At 43.7% G+C, this 19,344-nt stretch overlaps 2 protein-coding genes across 9 annotated transcripts in view; one reads left to right on the top strand and one right to left on the bottom strand.

The window, feature by feature from the left end:
- Window positions 1–19,344, top strand: part of MYH15 (myosin heavy chain 15) — a 176,419-nt gene that overhangs the window by 155,426 nt on the left and 1,649 nt on the right. Inside the window, exons 36-42 of the mRNA XM_081572251.1 lie at window positions 2,211–2,403; window positions 2,665–2,868; window positions 6,942–7,067; window positions 9,201–9,371; window positions 11,454–11,558; window positions 17,709–17,804; window positions 18,635–18,769. Of these exons, the coding sequence (XP_081428377.1) occupies window positions 2,211–2,403; window positions 2,665–2,868; window positions 6,942–7,067; window positions 9,201–9,371; window positions 11,454–11,558; window positions 17,709–17,804; window positions 18,635–18,769 (1,030 nt within the window). The remainder of the gene's footprint in view (window positions 1–2,210; window positions 2,404–2,664; window positions 2,869–6,941; window positions 7,068–9,200; window positions 9,372–11,453; window positions 11,559–17,708; window positions 17,805–18,634; window positions 18,770–19,344) is intronic.
- The window catches only part of HHLA2 (HHLA2 member of B7 family), a 227,471-nt gene that overhangs the window by 71,794 nt on the left and 136,333 nt on the right, over window positions 1–19,344 (bottom strand). For 3 of the 8 annotated variants that reach the window (XR_014077518.1, XR_014077517.1, XR_014077515.1), the window contains 3 exons: window positions 12,216–12,291; window positions 9,121–9,250; window positions 2,524–2,829 (listed from right to left, as the gene is read on the bottom strand). Coding sequence is in view for 1 of the 8 variants with exons in the window: in XM_081572282.1 (XP_081428408.1) it covers window positions 12,223–12,291 (69 nt within the window). In the remaining 7 variants the exon portion in view is untranslated. Of the gene's footprint in view, window positions 1–2,523; window positions 2,830–9,120; window positions 9,251–11,224; window positions 12,101–12,215; window positions 12,292–18,603; window positions 18,858–19,344 lie in introns of those variants that run through there. The other 5 variants (XR_014077512.1, XR_014077513.1, XM_081572282.1 and 2 more) reach the window with 4 other exon arrangements.

A 19,344-nucleotide genomic window follows, 5' to 3' on the forward strand; every position in this document is an offset into this window, starting at 1 on the left:
GGGCTGCCATCACAAAATAGACTGGGTGGCTTAAATAGCAGAAATTTATTTTCTCACATTTCTGGAGGTTGGAGGTTCAAGATCAAGATGTTCCCCCTGAGACCTCTCTCCTTGGTTTGCTGGATCCTCACATTTTCTTTTCTCTGTGCACACCCATCCCTAAAGTTTCTGTCTGTGTCCACATTTCCTGTTCTTCTAAGGATATCAGTCAGATTGGATTAGGACCACCCTAAGGGCCTCACTTAACTTAATCACCTCTTTAAAGGCCTTGTCTCCAAATACACTTGCATTCTGAGGTACTGGGGTTTAGGGCTTCAACATATGAGTTTGGTTGGGGTGGGGAGAGAGACACAATTCAGTCATAATAGTCTCTAGTGACTTTATATGCTGGCATCCCTGTGGGATCCTCTTCTGGCAGCCAAACAAAAGCCCAGGACCTAAAGGCAGGCAGGAGAGGCTGACCACAGCATGTGGAGGCAGAGAAGATGTGCTAATTCTGGGCTCTGGGACCAGAAAGTTTTTTCTCATACATTTGTGTAATTACTTCTGAACGCCCCATCCACCAATGGGGTGAAGTGTGGTCATGAAAAGTGGCACCTCCACCTGTCACCTAGTTGAAAACTCTGACCACACTCTTCCTCCTCTGCAGGCTGTGTGTCTTCCTGATTGGCCACGGAGCTCAGAACACAGGCTCAGCGATAATTCAGTGTGGAACCTAATTCTGACTCAAAATGAGTATGTGTCCGCTATTTGGGCTGATAGACTCTATGAGTATGTCTTATCTGTCTAGTATTAGGCCCTGCTTCATAGGGTGAGCTTAACAGGGCCTGTGTTAGTTATAACAGTTACATTGTCCTAACTCACAACCACCCAATCTCAATGGCTTAAAAGTGTATTTTTGCTTTGTGTCAGAGTCCAATGTGGGGTAGGATGGAGAGTGGGCCACTATTGTTCCAAGTCATTCAAGAACTCAGGTTCCTTCCATCTTTTGATGCCAGATGGTTCATGTATGGCCATCAAGTTTGCCATTGATGGGGAAGAGAGCACAGGATAATGAGTAAAAAGTTGTATGTGTGAGGCTTGGAAACACTTTTGTCCATATCCTTTGGTCAGAATTCAGTCACACGGTCACAGACTTTCTGCAAGAGGGTTGGGAAATGATTTCTCTGGGTTCCCCATATTTTTTCTTTGTCTTCCTGAACACACATCTATTGTGTACGCTTCTGGTACTTTGCAAAAATGGTTTCAGATTGGATGTTATAAAGGCATGTTGAAGTAATTCAATATCACACAGTGGTTGGTTTTCTCAGCCTATCCTTAGTTGTACTCCCAAACTCCTGGAGAAAGGTAACCATGCTATTCTAGGAGAATTAGGTGTCACAGGCCATTACAGCAGGATTGCTGGTGCAGGACTTGTTTCAACCTGGATGACTGTTTCTTGCTGTCTTCAAACATGTTTCACTATTGAAAGTGTTAAATATTATGCCCATCTGAAAGAGCATCCTTCCTTCACTCTTAGCCACTATAGGGAATCCAGATATTTGCCTTAGACTATCCTTGAGGAGGTCTTAGACAAGGCAAAGTCTGTCCCACAGGAATCTCAAAAAGATTCTAGTGCTTTTCTCTTTTAAATTGTATTTATTTTTATTTTTGGCTATGCTGGGTCTTCATTGCTGTGCAGGCTTTTGTCTAGTTGCAGCGAGTGGGGACTACTCTAGTTGTGGTGTGCAGGCTTCACATTGTGGTGGCTTCTCTTGTTGTGGAGCATGGGCTCTAGGACACATGGGCTTCAGTAGAAGCGGCACGTGGGCTGTAGAGCACAGGCTCAGTTGTTGTGGTGCACAGGCTTAGTTGCTCTGCAGCATGTGGGATCCTACCAAACCAAGAATCGAACCTGTGTCTCCTGCATTGGCAGGCAGATTCTTTACCACTGAGCCACCAGGGAAGCCCACTAGTGATTTTCTTGATTTTTCTGGGGAGTTGATGTGGGAAACAGTTGTTCTGATACAATGTACAAATGCTCACTGATCTAACCCTTCAACCTCCATCTTTTCCAAATGAAGACCCTTTAGACTCATTTTGTTAATTACATAGAATCTGTCTTGAATTTTAAGTTTTTCTCTGATTCCTAAACTGTTGTGTGTACACAGCAGGTACCCTTTCTCAACCTGGGTGCATGATCTCCCCCCTGAATGTTATTCTAAAATTAGGAGGAAGCAGCAGTGTGCTATTGACTCCCTGCAGTCGAGTCTGGATTCTGAAGCTCGTTGCAGAATTGAGGCTACCCGGCTGAAGAGGAGCATGGAAGGGGACCTCACTCAGATGGAGCTCCAGCTTAGCTGTGCCAGCCAGCAGGCTTCAGAGGCCACCAAGTCCCTGGGCCAGCTCCAGATCCAGATCAAGGTATTTTCAATTGTCACATGGGGATGAGGCAGGGACGCCTTTGCTTATGGGAGCAAGCCAAGTAACAGGTTGTGTTCAACAATAAAAGTGAGGACACCAAATCTAGTCCTTCAGGAGACCTTACATTCAATTGGCTCACATTAATATGTACTTATGTTTAACAGGTTTATGTTACGTTTAACTTTGTTGAGTGTGCACACACAAACTCAGGTCCCACTAAACTCCCAGGGACCCATGCCCAGGCCCAAGTTTCTCTCCCAGGACCTGCAGGTGCAGGTGGATGACAGCACATGCCTGAACAGCGAGCTGAAGGAGCAGGTGGCGGTGGCCGAGCGGCGCAATGCTCTTCTCCAGGCTGAAGTCGAGGAGCTAAGGTCCTTGCAGGAGCAGACAGAGCGCAGTCGCAGGCTGGCGGAGGAGGAGCTCCTGGAAGCCACGGAAAAAATCAATCTTTTCCATGCCCAGGTGGGACCCATAAACTCCCCATTAGCCCCATCAGCTGGTTGGAGGCAGCAGTTTTCACACAGTCAGCCTTGGTCTTGAACCATACGCACTTGCCACATGGAGCCTTGGGGGTGTCCAGTGAGACAGGGAGAGCGTTTGGCAGCAGAGTGGTGACCGCACCCTTCATTCATCCCCAAATGCATGGGCTCCCTAGGGCTGCAGCAACACAGTCCACAAACTGAGGGGCTTAAAACAACAGAAATGTAACCTCTCACAGCTCTAAAGGCTAGAAGTCTGAAATCAAGGTGTTGGCAGGGTAGCACTCCCTCTGAATCTTGTAGGGGAATCCTTCCTTGCCTTTTCTCAGCTTCTGGTGGTTTACTGGCAATCTTTGGCATTCCTTAGCTTGTAGATGTGTCACTACAATTCTCTGCCTTCACATGGCATTTTCTCTGTTTTAACATCATTTTCCCTCTGTATCTGTCATTGTCCAAATTTCCAAATTTTTATGAGGACATCAGTCAGATTAGGACCCACTCTGGGTTGGGAGGATCTAGAGGAGGGTATGGCAACCCACTCCAGTATTCTTGCCTGGAAAGTCCCACGAAGAGGATCCTAGTAGGCTACAGTCCATGGGGTCACAGAGTTGGACATGACTGACCTCATTTTAACTTGATTGCCTCTGTAAGGACCCTGTTTCCAAGTAAGGTCACATTCTGAGAACTGGTGGTTAGGACTTCAACCTAGGTTTCTTGTGGGGAGGGACACAGTTTGACCCATAACATTAAGCCCTGTCAGAAGAATGAACTGTCAGGACACTCACAGCTAGGACGCTGGGGAGAGAGTGAGAGGGGAACATTCACTAGTGTTCCAGAGTCATTTACCTATTTATCCTGTTCCCTCTATGCCATGTGTTCCCTGAGAATCCCAGGATTCAAAAAAAAGAAAAAAAGAAAGAAAAAACCTGCCTAAGAGCCAAGAGATTTCAAACAATTCTGAGTGGCTCCTGACAGTTATAATGAGTTGTCAGGACTCTGGCTTCTCATGGAAGGTTATGTAAGTGACACAAAACAAGAATTCTTAGAATTTTTACTATTCTTATGGAATCAGGAGAAACCATAGTGGTTAGATATATGCATATAGTAAATGGGTCATTCAATAAACATTTTTAGTGCATCTACCATAACCTAGACAGGTATACATGGTATTGTTGTTTAGTCACTCAGTCATGTCTGACTCTTGCGACCCCATGGACTGTAGCCCACCAGGCTCCTCTCTGTCTATGGGATTTTTCCTGTAAGAATACTGGAGTGGGTAGCCATTTTCTTCTCCAGGGGATCTTCCTGACCCAGGGATCAAATCCGGGTCTCCTGCATTGGCAGGTGGATTCTTAACCACTGAGCCACTGGGGAAGCCCAGTAGTACATAGTATAGATAGATGCTGAATATCTCCATCATCCTAAAAACATGAAGATCTAAGTAAACAAACTGCAGTGCACTGCCAGGAGTACAGTGATAAAGCAAGGGTAGCCCTATAGAAAGCCTTCCCTGATGATCCTAGACTTCAGGGAGATGCACGGTCTGCTTAACTGGAGCTGTGAAGGACACATAAGAAGTCAGCCAGGTAGAGAGAAGAGTCAAGGGCAGAGGCATGAGGAGAGGAGGGGATTTAGGATGTTAAGAAAAATTGATATATTTACTACAGCATACGATGGGGGTGGGATGGGAGAAATCAGGAGAATTAATGCTAAGGGAGAGGCAGACAGACCCAGGTCACCAGGGACTTGATTTTAAAACTGATGAAGTTTGAAGTCTGATGAAGAATTGTGAGTCACTGGGAGCAAAGTTATTAGATTTGCATCTTCGGAAGTTAACTCTGATGATTGTTGTGAAGAATGGATTCATGCAGCTAGGGGCAGATGTGCCATGCTCGGGGCTATTTAGAAACATCTGTGGGATCATTGTGGTTGCCATAGTGACTGGGAAGTGCCACTGACATTTAGTAGGCAAGTTCTAAAGATACTAATGCTCCTGCAAAATACAGGTAATTCACTATCACAAAGAATTACCCCTCCCGGAATGCCAACTGTAACTGAAAAACACTGGATAAAAGGAAGTATAAGCCAAAGATGCACCAGCTGGAAGGCATTGCATTTAGTTTGTGCCTACAGTCTGACTTTGTGTCCATGTTCATGACATGATCCTATTAGGATACCATGTGTATAAAACAGGCTATAGGCTGTAATTCCCAACAGGCTAACTCACTTTAGTATTTTCTTTCTCTCTAAGGAAAGCTTAAATAAATAAAATGAGTAGAAGTGTTATAAAGTAGAATATTGAACTTTTAAAAAGTAAATAATTCAGTATCTGTAGTACTTAATAGCTATTGGTAACAAATCATTTGCCATGCATGGTTATAACTGATGATGCACCAGTGCATCTCCATATGATGATAAAGCACTAGCCTAGGGAGAGATGAGGACATCAACCAGAGCAAAAGCAGACATAGAGAGGAGGAGATAGATCTGAAAAAAAAAGAAAATTAGGCCACAGAGACTTGATCTCCAGAGCAGAGTTTCTGAAACTTTATGTATATAAGAGCAAATAACACAAAAATGTACATTCTCAGGCCTCACCCCAGACCCACTGCAGAATCTCTGCTGTAGGAGGAATCAAGCGAGTTTTCAGGTGATGCTGAAAGTCCAGAAACTACCCTTGGTGCAGTTCTGATCTAGGTGATCTAAGGCTCACAAGGATTCCTCTCCCTTGTGAGGTCCTACCTTGGCCAAGTAGGACCCCTTGAAATTCCGGCAACACCAACTATCTTCTGATTAATGTATAGTGAGCATTTTATAGACCTCTAACCTAGACCAGACATATGAGGCCAAAGTTATCCCTGTCTGATTATATGTGTCCTTTTTCAAACCTGAGCTGTGACCATCTAGCTTGCCCTTCTGCACAGTACTCCCTCACCCTCTGCTTCCCAAACAGAACCAATCATTCAGCTTGAAAATACTTTAACCATCAACTCCCTAGTGGGTTTTAAGTGATTCTGTGTATAAATGAATCAAGATTTACACTTGTACCTTTCTTTACAAAGAGTTTCTATGGAGTTGTGTGCAGTGAGCATCCTGACAAACTCCAGGAAATGCCCTCACCCCCACCTCCAGGCCACACCCCTGGCAGTAGTAGTCCCTGGGCACATAGAGCCTGGCTCTTGACGAGGACTGAGGATAGCAACCTTGACAAAGATGCTTCCCGCCATTGAGGAAGCAGGACAGAACCTGTGAGGCTGGACTATCTCTCTTCCTGTTTCCAAGGCTTAATCTTGCTACTGAGAGAGGCACTAGCCAGAGGAAAAGTGAACAAACAGAAGAGAAATTAAAAATAGGAAGGCTATGCCTTTTAAATACATTCTCTCTGCTAAGCTTTCACACCCTCAGAAAAGCTGTGCTACAAAAACAGACCAAAAAGGAGTTTCAGTTTCTAATGTCATAACCCAGGAAGGAAAGAATTAGGGCAGCACCAGCCAAAGAACACAAGTAGCCTTCCCATGTGATGGAGCTTTCTAAGGGCTGGGGAGTAAGGCTCATCAGAATTGCTTTTCCCACCCCCTCTATCAGTGCAGAATTGATAGAAACCGAGGTCGATGATGAGGAAGATTTCCCCCCCTGGAGCAGCATGCAGGAAGCTCAATTTTATTTCCCAGACCCCTGCTTTCCAGATGTCTGCTTTTGACCCTGACTTCTACTCTGGGACACTTGCTTCTTCCCACATCAGAGCAAAAGGCAGAAAAACATACTCCTCAACAAGCGGAAAACCAAACACATGTTTGGGATTAGTAGGTTGTCTGGATCCACTGCTCCTTTCGGATTCAGGCTGCCATCTCTCCAGTAGTGACCACTCATAGATGAAATCCAATGCATTCAGTCTAATGTGGTATCCTGGCCCTGGAAGTGCTGCCTCACTGAGTATGGCTGACTAGAGGAAAATGCCCTCCTGGCCAGAGCCCTCACATTGCATGTCCTGAACAGACCAGCTTGCGTTTCACCACTGATCTCAACTTGCCTAATGAGGATGCTGCTTTTCCTTAGAACACGAGTCTCCTCGGCCAGAAGAAGAAACTGGAGGTGGATGTAGCCAGGATGCAGAAGGAAGCTGAGGAGGCGATGCAGGAGTGTCAAAATGCAGAAGAGAAGGCCAAGAAGGCAGCCACGGAGGTGGGTCCCTGACTGCCTGCTCACTCCTGTTCACCAGAGCTGACAGGAGCAGTAGCCAAGGGGCAGGGGCAAAGCTGCAGCCAGAAAGAATTCCATTGATTCTCCATATAGCCAGGGGGGAGGTTAACTGACCTCTGCCTCTGCCTCTCTGCCCCCATTTTGGAAATTAGGCCAATCGGCCCCTCCCTTCCACCCAAACCAGACAATGAAAAGAAGCAGCTGAATCGCCACAAGCAAAATCTTATGAAAGCAAGAGACTTTTTAAAAGAGTTAAACCACTTTCCACTTGTGAATCAATATATCTAGTGTCTAGAAACAATTCTTCTTATGTTTTCTTACCCATAGCTGTTTTTCCTGCGGCCTGTAATGGCTTCATGAAGATGATTTGGCAAGAATGCTTATTTCACTTATTTTTTTTACAGCCCATACTGCTGCTTCAATAACAGAATCAGGTTGGTGAGGAAGGCCTTCAGGATCGGTATACCTTCCTTATCTGCAAGTTTAAAGTTGTTGATAGGTGTACTTTTCCTGAATGAGACCAAGCTCAGGGTTGACTGCCAGCCTTGACTGTACCTTTGTGGGCACTGAAAAAGGATACCCTCTGGATACCCACTGCGGATAGATGCAGATTTCTCTCCAACGGCATGACAAACAGATGACAGTACTCATTAAAAAAAAAAAAAAGGCCACAGAAGGAGGGAGGGAGGAGAAAAGTCTGTGTGTCAAGGTCCCAGCCTTGCAGGTCCCAGTGCCTGCTGAGCAGAGCTTGGGCTTGATTTCACCCTCCACCACTTGATTTACCGCTTCCCCATCAGGTGCTTCTGTACAGTGCATCTGACGCACAGACACAGGCAGCAGCCCAGAGCTTGCCCTGAGAATGAAAGCTGATCTTCTTGCTAAATAGTATATGGGAACCGAAGAGACAAGATGTTCAGCTAGGTTTTACATTAGTCATTTTAAAATTCAAAAGAAGGGAAAAACTTATGTCTGTATCTGTCTGAATCATCAAGCACTTGGGTAGTTAAAACTCTTGCACCAAATCCTAGCTCTAGGTCACTGTAGAATCCAGAAAAATGGGGAAAGCATGCCCAGCACTCAGCCATTTTGTATCAACGCACACACTCTGCTTTCTGATGGAAAAGAGGTGTGAGAAAGCTTGAAAAGTGTTTGGCCAAGGAAAAAAATAATATGCTCATTTCAAACATTTATGAAAATCTACATAGAAGGGGGAAAAAAAAGAGCTTTTTGCTCCTGCTTGGTAAATTTATGCAGTCACACGTTAGGAAGACTCTCTCTGCATAACTTCACCTTTAAAAGATCTTCTTGACAATGTTGAAAAATGAACTCACTACCTCTTCCCCTGCCTTAATTCTCCAGTAGTTCAGCTCTGAGCTCCAACCCCACATAGCAAAACTCAGAGTTACCTCCATTATTCATTCTTTGCCCTCACCATCTGCACAGACGTCTCACACTTAAATTATGCAGATGGTTGGTAACCTGATAGACAGAGAAACTTTGACTGAGAGGGCAGTGTTCTTACATTAAAGGCACTGAGAGATTCATGAAACAGTTCTTAATAATGGCAGCAAGACACCAACCCCTTGTATACACAATCAAATCCGAGAGCGGGCTTTGCAAGAATTAACCATCCTTGTGCCAGATTATTGGCACTGAGAACAGCAGTTGCTGCCAAATTCCTAGAGCCTAAACTTGTTTGCAGTTGCAAGTCACAGAATTACAGAAGTGAGACGTGAAAAAGATTCTCCTAGGTACTCTACACTTTTCCTGGTGCGTGCTGCCATAAAACATGTCCTGGTGCTTTAGTCAGTTAAAAACCCTGCCCTCAGTTGGTTGTCTTTCTTTGAATACAGATGTGTAATAATGTTCACATGGTGTTTCGTCTCTGGTCTGTTTCCACCACCCGTCACCCTGATCTCCAGTAGCTGCTGCTATCTTGATTGCCTTATGGTTACCAAACTCGAGGACCACAGAGGTTAGGGAGAGCATGGTAGGAAGAGATGAAGTACACAGGCGAGGCATGGCCTTTACTCACATCAGGAACTGAAGACCGGGGGCAGAAATGTTAGCTCTGCTGGCTGCCAGATTATCTCAGTCCCTTTCCTTCTTTTCTAGGTAGCAAACATGTCAGAAGCACTGAAGAAGGAGCAGGATACCAATGCCCACTTGGAGAGGATGAGAAAGAACATGGAGCAGACAATTAAAGACTTACAAGAGAGGTTGGATGATGCTGAGCAGACGGCCATAATGGGGAACAGAAAGCAAATCCAGAAACTAGAATCCAGGGTAGGAGTTTGCCTGTGTAATCATGGGGTCTTGAAAACTCCCAGTTCAAAGCCTTATTGTCCTGGGATATCGCACCAGATAGTCCTACCTCCCTCCTCACTTTGGCTTGTAGCACTTGCAGTCATCTGAGAGTGTCAGATCTCAGTATATTCATTCATTCTTCTTGAATCTGGGCCACTGAAATAGGACTTTTCCTGGAGAGAGTGAAACCTGCCTTCCTGATTAGTAGAATGTATCTCCCCCCACTTTACCCACCCCAGCACTAGGCTCCCCACAGCCAGGGGACCAACTGTTTCCAAACATTCTCTCACAGTCTTGCTTCCCTGCCTTTGCTCTCATTGTCTACTCTGTGGGGAATGCCCGTATCCTAACAGCCAGAGAAAGCAGAGGGAAACAAGTAAATCAAGGACCAAAAAGACTTTAGTGCAGATGTAGTGAGGACTGACAGAATTGATGTAGTACCTGCCTTCAGGGAGCTTCAAGATAGGAAGACTAGAAAGACCTATCTTGAAAATAGGATTTTTAAAATTATTGAATCAATCTCAGTGACAATTTACAGGTCATGTGACAGATGCTATAAGGATGGAAAGAATATTTGACTGGGATTTTCATGCCTCAGAAGGGCCTCTGAGAAAGTATTGCCATTGCACATTTATGGTATATCTATATAATAATACCAATACACATTTATGGTATAATCATACTGATTAAAAAGGAGTGAGGAAGAGCTTTGTAATGTCCTAGAGACCATGCCTAGTAGTATAATGATAATAAAGGCACAGGCAATGTGGAGAGTATATAACCTTCTGTGCAAGAAAGAGGGAAAATATGAAGACATGTACACATTTGCCTATATTTTCAAAAAGAATTGGTGGCGGGATAAAATAAGGACTAATAAAAGCCACTAGTCACTTGGACTGCAAGGAGATACAGCCAGTCCATCCTAAAGGAAATCAGTCTTGAATATTCATTGGAAGGGCTGATGCTGAAGCTGAAACTCCAATACTTTGGCCATCTGATGTGAATAACTGACTCATCTGAAAAGACCCTGATGCTGGGAAAGATTGAGGGTGGGAGGAGAAGGGGACGACCGAGCATGTGATAGTTAGAGGGCGTCACCAACTTGATGTACATGAGTTTGAGTAAATTCCGGGAGTTGGTGATGGACAGGGAGGCCTGGTGTGCTGCAGTCCATGGGGTCACAAAGAGTTGGACACCACTGAGTGACTGAACTGAACTGAACTGAATAAAAGCCACTATGCATAGGAGGAAAACACAGAGATGAAAGTTAGGCCTTCTGAATGGACCTTGTTTTGTTGGTTTGATTGCAAAATAGTATGAAAGACACCCTTCCCTATCAACCCCCTACCCTGTGTCCTGCTTTATTTCTCTCCATTCCACTTATCACCATCTAATGTAATCTATATTTTACTTTGCTTTGTGTTTCATTCATTAGAATGGATGCTTATAGAGGGGAGAGATTTTTGTGTTTTGTTTCCTGCTGTATCCCTGGTGCATAGGAGGCATCATATTCATTGAATGAATGTTATGTTAACCTTGATCATGTAATTCTATAAGGCTGCAGGCTGGCTGCTCATCTATACTACAGCTCTCCCACCTAGCAGGGCTGTGGGTGACATATGTGTGACATAGACTCAGGGTCTGGTTTCTTTACAGTCAGAGCTGAACATGGAGAAAGATGAGGCAGTATATTGACTGAATCCTTAAAGAGAGCTATATATAGCTTATTCTCTATATATACTTATGTACCTTCTAATACGCACATGTGTATGTGCTTTTGTAATCCAAAAGGGGATACTTATCATCTCTGCATGGATTAGCCTTTCACATCCTTCAGAGTTTAAACAGTCCTTTTATGAGCTCGTCCAGTTCGACCAGCTCACTTGGCGAGGCAGTTTTCCCAGAGAGCTTGCTCTGTTACACCACTATAGGAACCAGAGTAAACACATCTTCCCCTGATGGTGTCACTCTGTTCCAAGTGATGGTGTCAATTGGCCACTGCAATGCCCTCCTGGCTTGCTGGCTGTCCACCTGTCGTCTGAGACCATGGTTTGCTTGCAGGTTCGTGAACTGGAGGCTGAACTGGAGAGCGAAGTCCGACGCAACTCGGAGGCCCAGAGGGGAGCCCACAGGCTTGAGCGGTGCATCAAGGAGCTGACCCATCAGGTACTCCGGGAAGCCACTCCCTGCTTGCCTGGCTGCACCCTACCTCAGGCGGATGTGCTCCTTCAAGCCTGAAACCACCCCCTAGGTCTCCTCTACTTCTCTCTCCATTGTTCTTCACCCTCAGCAGGAGACACCAACTTGCCCTTCCAGAGCTCCTCTGCTATTACTGGTTTGGGTTGGTCCCTCTTTAGAGCTCTCGGGAAGCACAATGAGAGTGACAAGTTGCAGTAAGAAGCGAAGAGCTATTTATACTATCCTTGTTTTTTCTCATGTAATGTCTGCAGCACTTTCAGAAAGATGCCTTCCTGTGAGAGGTTGAGTGAGAACAATGTGTAAATGAAGTGACTGGCGGAGACTGGGGTGGAGAGTCAGCCAGCAGGTTGCATGGGGCGCTAGTTAAATTGGAGCAGGGGACGTTTCCACTCTTGTTTTCTGGTCTCACAAACACTCCAGGCTACCGAGGACTCTATCTGGTGTTGGTGCCGGGTGGAAATACAGCAAATGCTGAGAGGCCTCCTGCAGCTTTCTGACTGTTTTCATGTCTAAGCAAATAATTGAAAAGAAGTGGGCAAACCTGTTACCAGGTAACTAGTGCATTGCCAGAGTAGCAATCTACTTCTTCACTTGTGTTTTCATTTTCCAGCTTGTCTTACTTACCTTTTCTTCAAACAGAGAAAACCAGATATCCCATGATAGCACATGTCTTGCTCACTCCTCTGGGCCCAGCACCTTCCTGGCAACAGAGCAGATGCGTGTGTTTCAATTAAACACAGATGCCAATAGTTACTCTCTAGCCCTCTGCCACACAATATAGCTTGTTCCAGTGAAAAGGCAAACTCACTCTAGGTGCCCACTTTACAGCAACTTAGCACTCATGCGAGATCTGCCAGTCCTGATGGTGGCCCCCGAGGCTGAGTTGGTGTCAGAGACATCAAAGTGTTCCTTCGTTGCAGTAGGAAGGATAGTATTGTTAAGACAGCAGAGTGCTTCAGAAGCACCATCTTGGGCTAATTAAGATGAAATGAGCTATTTGTACAGTTCTTCTTTGCTGAATAAGTAGTTCTTTCCTAAGGCGAATTAGTCTGACACTTCTTTAGACCAGGCTAGGTATTATAATGAAAACCACTGGGGACTGCACCCTGGTGTGTGTGGCGGAGGAAGTAAACACCTGGGAAACATGAAAGATGTGCTATTCTACGCTTCTTTTGAGCAAGGATAAGAAAACATGAGGAAGCAAAATGCTGCTTGTTAATTATGTCTGGTTTTTTCTTTTTATTCTCCTATGGATTATTCTTGCAGTTTTCTTCTGTAAACAGGTTCATTATACAACAATGCACTAAAGCTATACTTTCTTTGGTTTTCATTGTCCCAAGGAATACAATCTCATTCTATTGTGTTTTTATCTTTGTTTCTTTATAGCAATAATCTGTGTCTTCCCCTTGTACTAGCATGGAAGTGTATTTTTTAATTTCTTCCAAGGGTCTGCACAATGCTTAGAGTATATCTATTCAATTATGCAATGATTTTCTGCCGTCAACTCAGATAACACCTATGGAATACCTTTTATTACAAGATAACAGGCTAGACCCTGTCAGTTTAAAGAGACATTAGAGAGCCCTCCATATTCCTTGATATCAGTACCTGGTTTTGAAATATTCAAGGTAGATGTTGAGTCAATTCAATCTGTTCTCCTTTAACATCAAAATAACCATCAGGACTTTGGGGCAGGGTGTTTTGTGATAGTACATCATAGGTGCCATTATAAAATGTCATTTTGAAAGGGATATAAATAGGGTTTTTCTTTCCTAGGAAAAAGTCCTCTTGGAAAATCATACTGCATTGGAAAAGGGAACCAAGCGTCACTCCATCCACAAGAGTTTTATGGCCAGTCCCCCACTGAGAATTTATCTCCCCTCACATTTCCCTCTAGCATTTGGAAATTCATCCTGTTTTCCTCTCTCTAGTATCTAGAAATGTATGCTATAAAGCAGGACATAGGATTAGGAACCTATATTATTTACAGAAGGTAAAGACAGTTTTCCTCCCCACCACCACCCCCTATCTACCTGCTCTACTTTTGTCCACCTCTTATATTCAGGGACCTGTGTATAGGTGTTATTTAATCCTTAGTAATCTAAATATGGATAAGGTATCTTCATTTCTAGGGATAAGAAAAAAAAAATTTGGTCTCAGGTGGGCTCTCCAGGAACCAGATGACAGGGTGGAGTCAGAAGTATAAGAGATTTATGGGAGGTAACACCTGGGAAAGATAAAGGGGAGAGCAAGCAGCCTGAGGCAGAGAAAGCCCCACTGATTTATTTATGCTTCTATTGCCTTTGCTTTTGGTGTCAAAAAAATTCATTAAGACCAATGTTACAGAACTTACCTTCTGTGTTGTCTTCTAGGAGTCTTATGATTCCAGATCTTAGATTCAAGTTTTTATCCCCATTTTGAGTTCACTTTTAGGTATGGTATAAGATAGTGGTAGAATTTCCTTTTTTGCATGTGGTTGTCCAGTTTTCCCAACACCCCTTATTGAAGAACTAGCTGTCTTTTCCCCATTATATATTCTGGCTCCTTTGCATTAATTGACCATGTATATATGAGTATATCTGGGCTCTTTATTCTGTTCAGTTGATCTACATGTCTGTTTTTATTCCAATACATACTGTTTCAGTGACTATACCTTTGTAATATGTTTGAAATCAGAAAGCAAGATGCCTTCAGCTTTGTTCTTCTTCCTTAAGACTACTTTGACCTTTGATCCAGGGCCTTTTGTGGTTCCATTCTAGTTTTGTGAAAAATGACAGTGATTGCATTGACTTTGTAGATTATTTAGGGTATTATGGACATTTTAACATTAATTCTTCCAAACCACAAGCACAAAATAGCTTTCCACTGATTTGTGTCATCTTCAATTTCTTTCATCAGTGCCATTATTGTTGTGTTCCAGGCACAGGTTGGAAAAGAATTTCAGACATAAGACAGAATGAGAGGGAAATAAAGTTTATTAGAGTGGGAGATGCTGTTGGAACAGCAGGCCAGCTCAAGGGAAAAGTGACGTTGAACAAGGGTCCTTAGTCTACTTTTATTCCCAGGGTACAAGGAGTGGGATAGGGGTCTTGTGGCTCATTTGCTGATTGGATGAGGCATGTATACTGAGTGGGGGGAAGAGTAAAGCAAATACCTCCTCCCTAACTAGTCCACGCTAAAGGAGATCAGTCCTGGGTGTTCATTGGAAGGACTGATGTTGAAGCTGAAACTCCAATACTTTGGCCACCTCATGCGAAGAGTTGACTCATTGGAAAAGACCCTGATGCTGGGAAGGATTGGAGGCAGGAGGAGAAGGGGACGACAGAGGATGAGATGGTTGGATGGCATCACCGACTCGATGGACATGCGTTTGGGTAAACTCCGGGAGTTGGTGATGGACAGGGAGGCCTGGCGCGCTGCGATTCATGGGGTCGCAAAGAATCGGACAAGACTGAGCGACTGAACTGAACTGAACTGATGGGGTAGGAGGGGAGACAAGTTATACTGTTTCCATTAATAGTTACAGCATGGGGCAGGGAAGGACGATGAGGGTCTGGTTTTCCCATTCCTGCGTTCCAAGACCCTCCCTGGTTATCTGCTCTTTCATCCCTGGGTCGCCACACATATAGCTTTCAGTGTGCAAGTTTTTCACCTTCCTCCTTGGTTAAATTTATTCCTAAGTATTTTATTCTTTTTGATGCAATTATAAATGGGATTGTTTTCTTAATTTCTGATAGTTCATATTAGTGTACAGAAACACAACTTATTTTTGTATAATGATTTTGTATCCTAAAAATTTACTTTTCTGCCTCTTTCTCTCTTCTCCTTCTGAGACCGTTGTAATGCAAATGCTGGTCCACTTGATGTTATTCCATAAGTCCTTTAAGCTGTCTTTACTAATTTTCCCCCCCTACTTGTATGGGATGAATTCCACTGCCTTGTCTTGAAGTTCACTGAGCCTTTCTTCTACTTCATCTAGTCTACTGTTGAATGCCTATATTGGAATTTTTGTTCAGATATTTATCTCTGTGACTTCTGCTTGGTACTTTTTTATATTAATATTTTCTTTTTGTTGAAATTTTCACTTTGTTCATGCATTGTTCTCCTGAGCTTGGTGAGTGAGCAGATTCATGACCATTATTTTGAACCTTTCATCAGGTAAATCATCTACCCTTATCCTTTTCTGGGGTTTTATCTTATTCCTTCATTTGGATCATATTACTTTGTTTCTTCAACTTTTGATCTCTGTGTTGTTTTTTATGCATTAGATAAAACAACTCTCCCAATCTTAAATAAATAGTCTCATGTAAGAGAAGATCTTTATTGTTCAATCTACTCTAGCTGTTAGCTGTCTCTGAAACCTTTGTGACTGTCCAAGCAGCCTTCTTTGTTCTTAGGGCTCTTACTTGAGTGTTCAAAAACTGTCTATAATATTGCAAAGGGGAGGATCTCAGTCAGTACTTAGATGCAGGGCTGACTGGAGGCCAGACCCTCAGACAGGAGCTTTTAAAGTATGCTAATACACCTCTTTCAGGGAATGACTTGGGAGATGGGTATTTCTGTTTGTCTGCTCCGATCCTTGTGGTGCTATCCAGTTAAGAACTCTTTGTTTGTTTGCTATCATCTCATCGAACCTATGAACACAAGCCCTTGCTTGAACACAAGCCAAGAGACAGAGTATTAAGAAATTTATCCTCTGGGCATCAGCTACAAAAGTCAGTACACCAGACCTGTGCAGAAACTCCTTTTTCAGATACTGGTAACCTAGGTGGGGCATGTGAAGATGGCACCCACTGGCTTTCCCAGGCACTTCAGTCTGTTGCCACTGCCAAGGGGAGGAGGTGGTTGCAGTCTGTAGGACCCATGAATATAAGTCCTGCTGGCCACCAGAGCCAAGCTTTCAAGGATCTACCCTGGGTGGCAGCCATGAAAACTGGGCCACCAAACATGTGCTCCTTTCCAAGAGATACCAGAAACCTAGAGTGAGGTGGAGAGAGTATGTGAAGATGGTGCCCACCAGCCTCCCTGGTCTCTGGAGATGTGTGTTAAATTAGAAGACTGCCCCCTTGGGCCACAGCTACTAAGATAAGCAAATAGGTCTCTTTCAAGGAAACTGAGCATTTCTGTCTGCTGCCTCTGTGCTGTGTCCTGGGGGATAAACATTAAACCTAGCAAGGAGGGAACAAGCAGGATAACTATGGGGGCATAGGAGATGAGCCTGGTTAGAGTGAAGGCTGTTTGTGGAGGGCTGAGGGAGATAAGTGGGGAAACCATAAAAGCCACCAAAAAAGTTGATACCTGATGGAATAAGTAAGATGGAGCTAGGAAAAATGAGCAGCAGGGGTTTGTCTTGGTTAAGTCATTCAACTCAACCATCAGTCAGTTTAAATACTCTCTTCAGGGCAGTTCAACAGCTCCAAAGTGGAAGTACCTAGTTAAAAGGGTGTGGTAAAGGGGGTGGCATGCAGAGCCTTCCTGCATGTCTGTCTCTTCCCTCCTTCCTCCTCAGAATACCCAGGACATCACAGAGCATGGCTGAAAAACACTATCTCACTGGATTTCCTTTTTCCAGCCCAAGCCTGGATTTCTATGGAAGCAATAAGAACACACAAAACAGGGTCCCCATAGCTTATGGAATTTTCCTCACTATCTCTGCTAATGCCCACACCACAATTCCAGTAAACTTAGTCTTTCTTATAGTTCCATTACCTAAAGCCAAGGGTCAGTTAGAAAGTTCAAGGGAAGAATTGGTTTGATGGGGGGGAGGGGGTGGTGGTGCTGCTGCTGCAGGTGGGCACTGAGAAACCACAGGCAGGTGTGGCTTGGCTGGGCTGGGAAGGCTGAAGACCAAACTGAAACTAGTGGCTTTAACTTCCATTTTAACAAAGGCTGGGAGTTCTGCGGTGGATCAGGAGAAATGACTGTCATTGCTCTGAGCTGTGTTTATTAATTTCTTGGAACTTGGGATGAGTAGAGTTAAACTCATTTTTCAAATCATGGCTCTACATATGGTCTTTAATAAATTTTCCTTACTCTCATTTCCTCATGTGAGGCTACACCCAATGCAAACTGCTGGATCCTTCAAATCACCTTCACATACAAACCTGTACTTTGCAGGTAGAGGAAGATAAGAAAAATATGAACAGGATGCAGAATCTGATGGATAATCTTCAGCTTAAAGTACAAAGTTACAAGCAGCAAATCGAGGCAGTGGTAAGTACCTGAGGCAGTTGCAGCCTCATGGATTTCCTAGCCATTTACATTTGATTAATGGAGATATGTGGCCCTGAGCTAAACAAGCAGCTTGTCAGAGAGTAAAGTCTGCTCATTCTCTGCTTTTTTTTTTTTAATGTGTATGCTATAGTTATCACCTATAGTTAAAATTTGTGCAACTTTTCCCTTCAGGGAGCCAAAGCTCTCTCCCTTGACCTTTGCTTATACCCAAACATATGCATTCCACAATATGAGCCAAATAGGAGCATGGTGTCATGTAGAGATAGAAAATTTTGGTTGGGTAATCATCCTGTGGGGCTTCTCATGTGGCTCAGTGGTAAAGAATCCAGGAGACGTCAATGCAGGAGACGTGGGTTCTAACTCTGAGTTGGGAAGATCCCTTGGAGCAGGAAATGGCAATCCACTCCAGTGTTCTTGCCTGGGAAATCCCGTGGATAGAGGAGCCTGTTATAAGAGGAGCTTTATAACAGTAAAGACAAACCCCCTCTACCCTGAATAGGATGTTAAGTTGATTACAAAACAAATTATGGTTTATCTATCACATACCAAATCTGTGAAAGCTGGACTACATCCAGTTGGTGAAAAGTGCCGACTATGTTCTCAATTTCCAGGGGAATGTTATAAAATGGATCTGGGGCCTGCTAGGAAGTCTGAATCCATATACATCATATAAAAATATGATATATCATTCAATACTCAGAAGTTTAGATTCCTTTCACACATTTTTCAGCTTTCTCACATCAGGGCAGAAAAAAATATGACTATACAGGCTCAGGGGTTTCTTTGTTTCATTTTTTTTATTTTTATAGGAAGCAGAAGCTAGTCAATACCTTTCCAAGTATAAGAAGCAACAACATGAGTTGAATGAAGCTAAGGAAAGAGCAGAGATAGCCGAATCTCAAGTTAATAGACTCAAGATGAAAGCAAAAGAGTTTGGGAAAAAGGTGCGTCAGGTATTCAGTTCTGCTGTAACTTTTAAAGCATTGGTGTTTCAGGCTTGTGTCATCACATGGAAATTTGTTTCTTCAGAGGCTTTTAAAAACAACATTGAAAAAGAGTTTCTGATAAAATCTTCCCAAGTTTATTAATTCTACTTGTCTAGGTAGTACGAGACAGTAAGCATTTGAGTGGAGTGCACACTGTATTGCACTTCTCAAATGCTTAATTCTGGGTTAATGTGCAGGCTCTGTGCTCCCGGGCCTAGATTCTCATGGGTAGGACAGTCAGGCGTCCAAGGAGAAAAGATGATTAAAGAAGCACAGATGGATCTGCTTGAAATTCTAAGCAAACTCTTCTATGGTGGGCAAGTATCACAGCAATATGGAGATCCCAGGGGGACAGGTTTAAAGTGGAGGCCATGAAGAACAAATGCAAGAGTCTTGCTTTCTGGTTTACTTCCCTAAAACAGAGAAAGGAACTGTCTACATCTGTGTCTATGAAAATTCTGTTCCAATAGTAGGGGCCACTGCCCTAATTTTCCTGGGAAAGTGACAGAGAACATGGAGCTGTAGGCTTGGCA

This window comes from Giraffa tippelskirchi, chromosome 2, assembly GCF_054371585.1.
Source record: "Giraffa tippelskirchi isolate mGirTip1 chromosome 2, T2T-mGirTip1v1.2.pri, whole genome shotgun sequence".
NCBI lineage: Eukaryota > Metazoa > Chordata > Mammalia > Artiodactyla > Giraffidae > Giraffa > Giraffa tippelskirchi.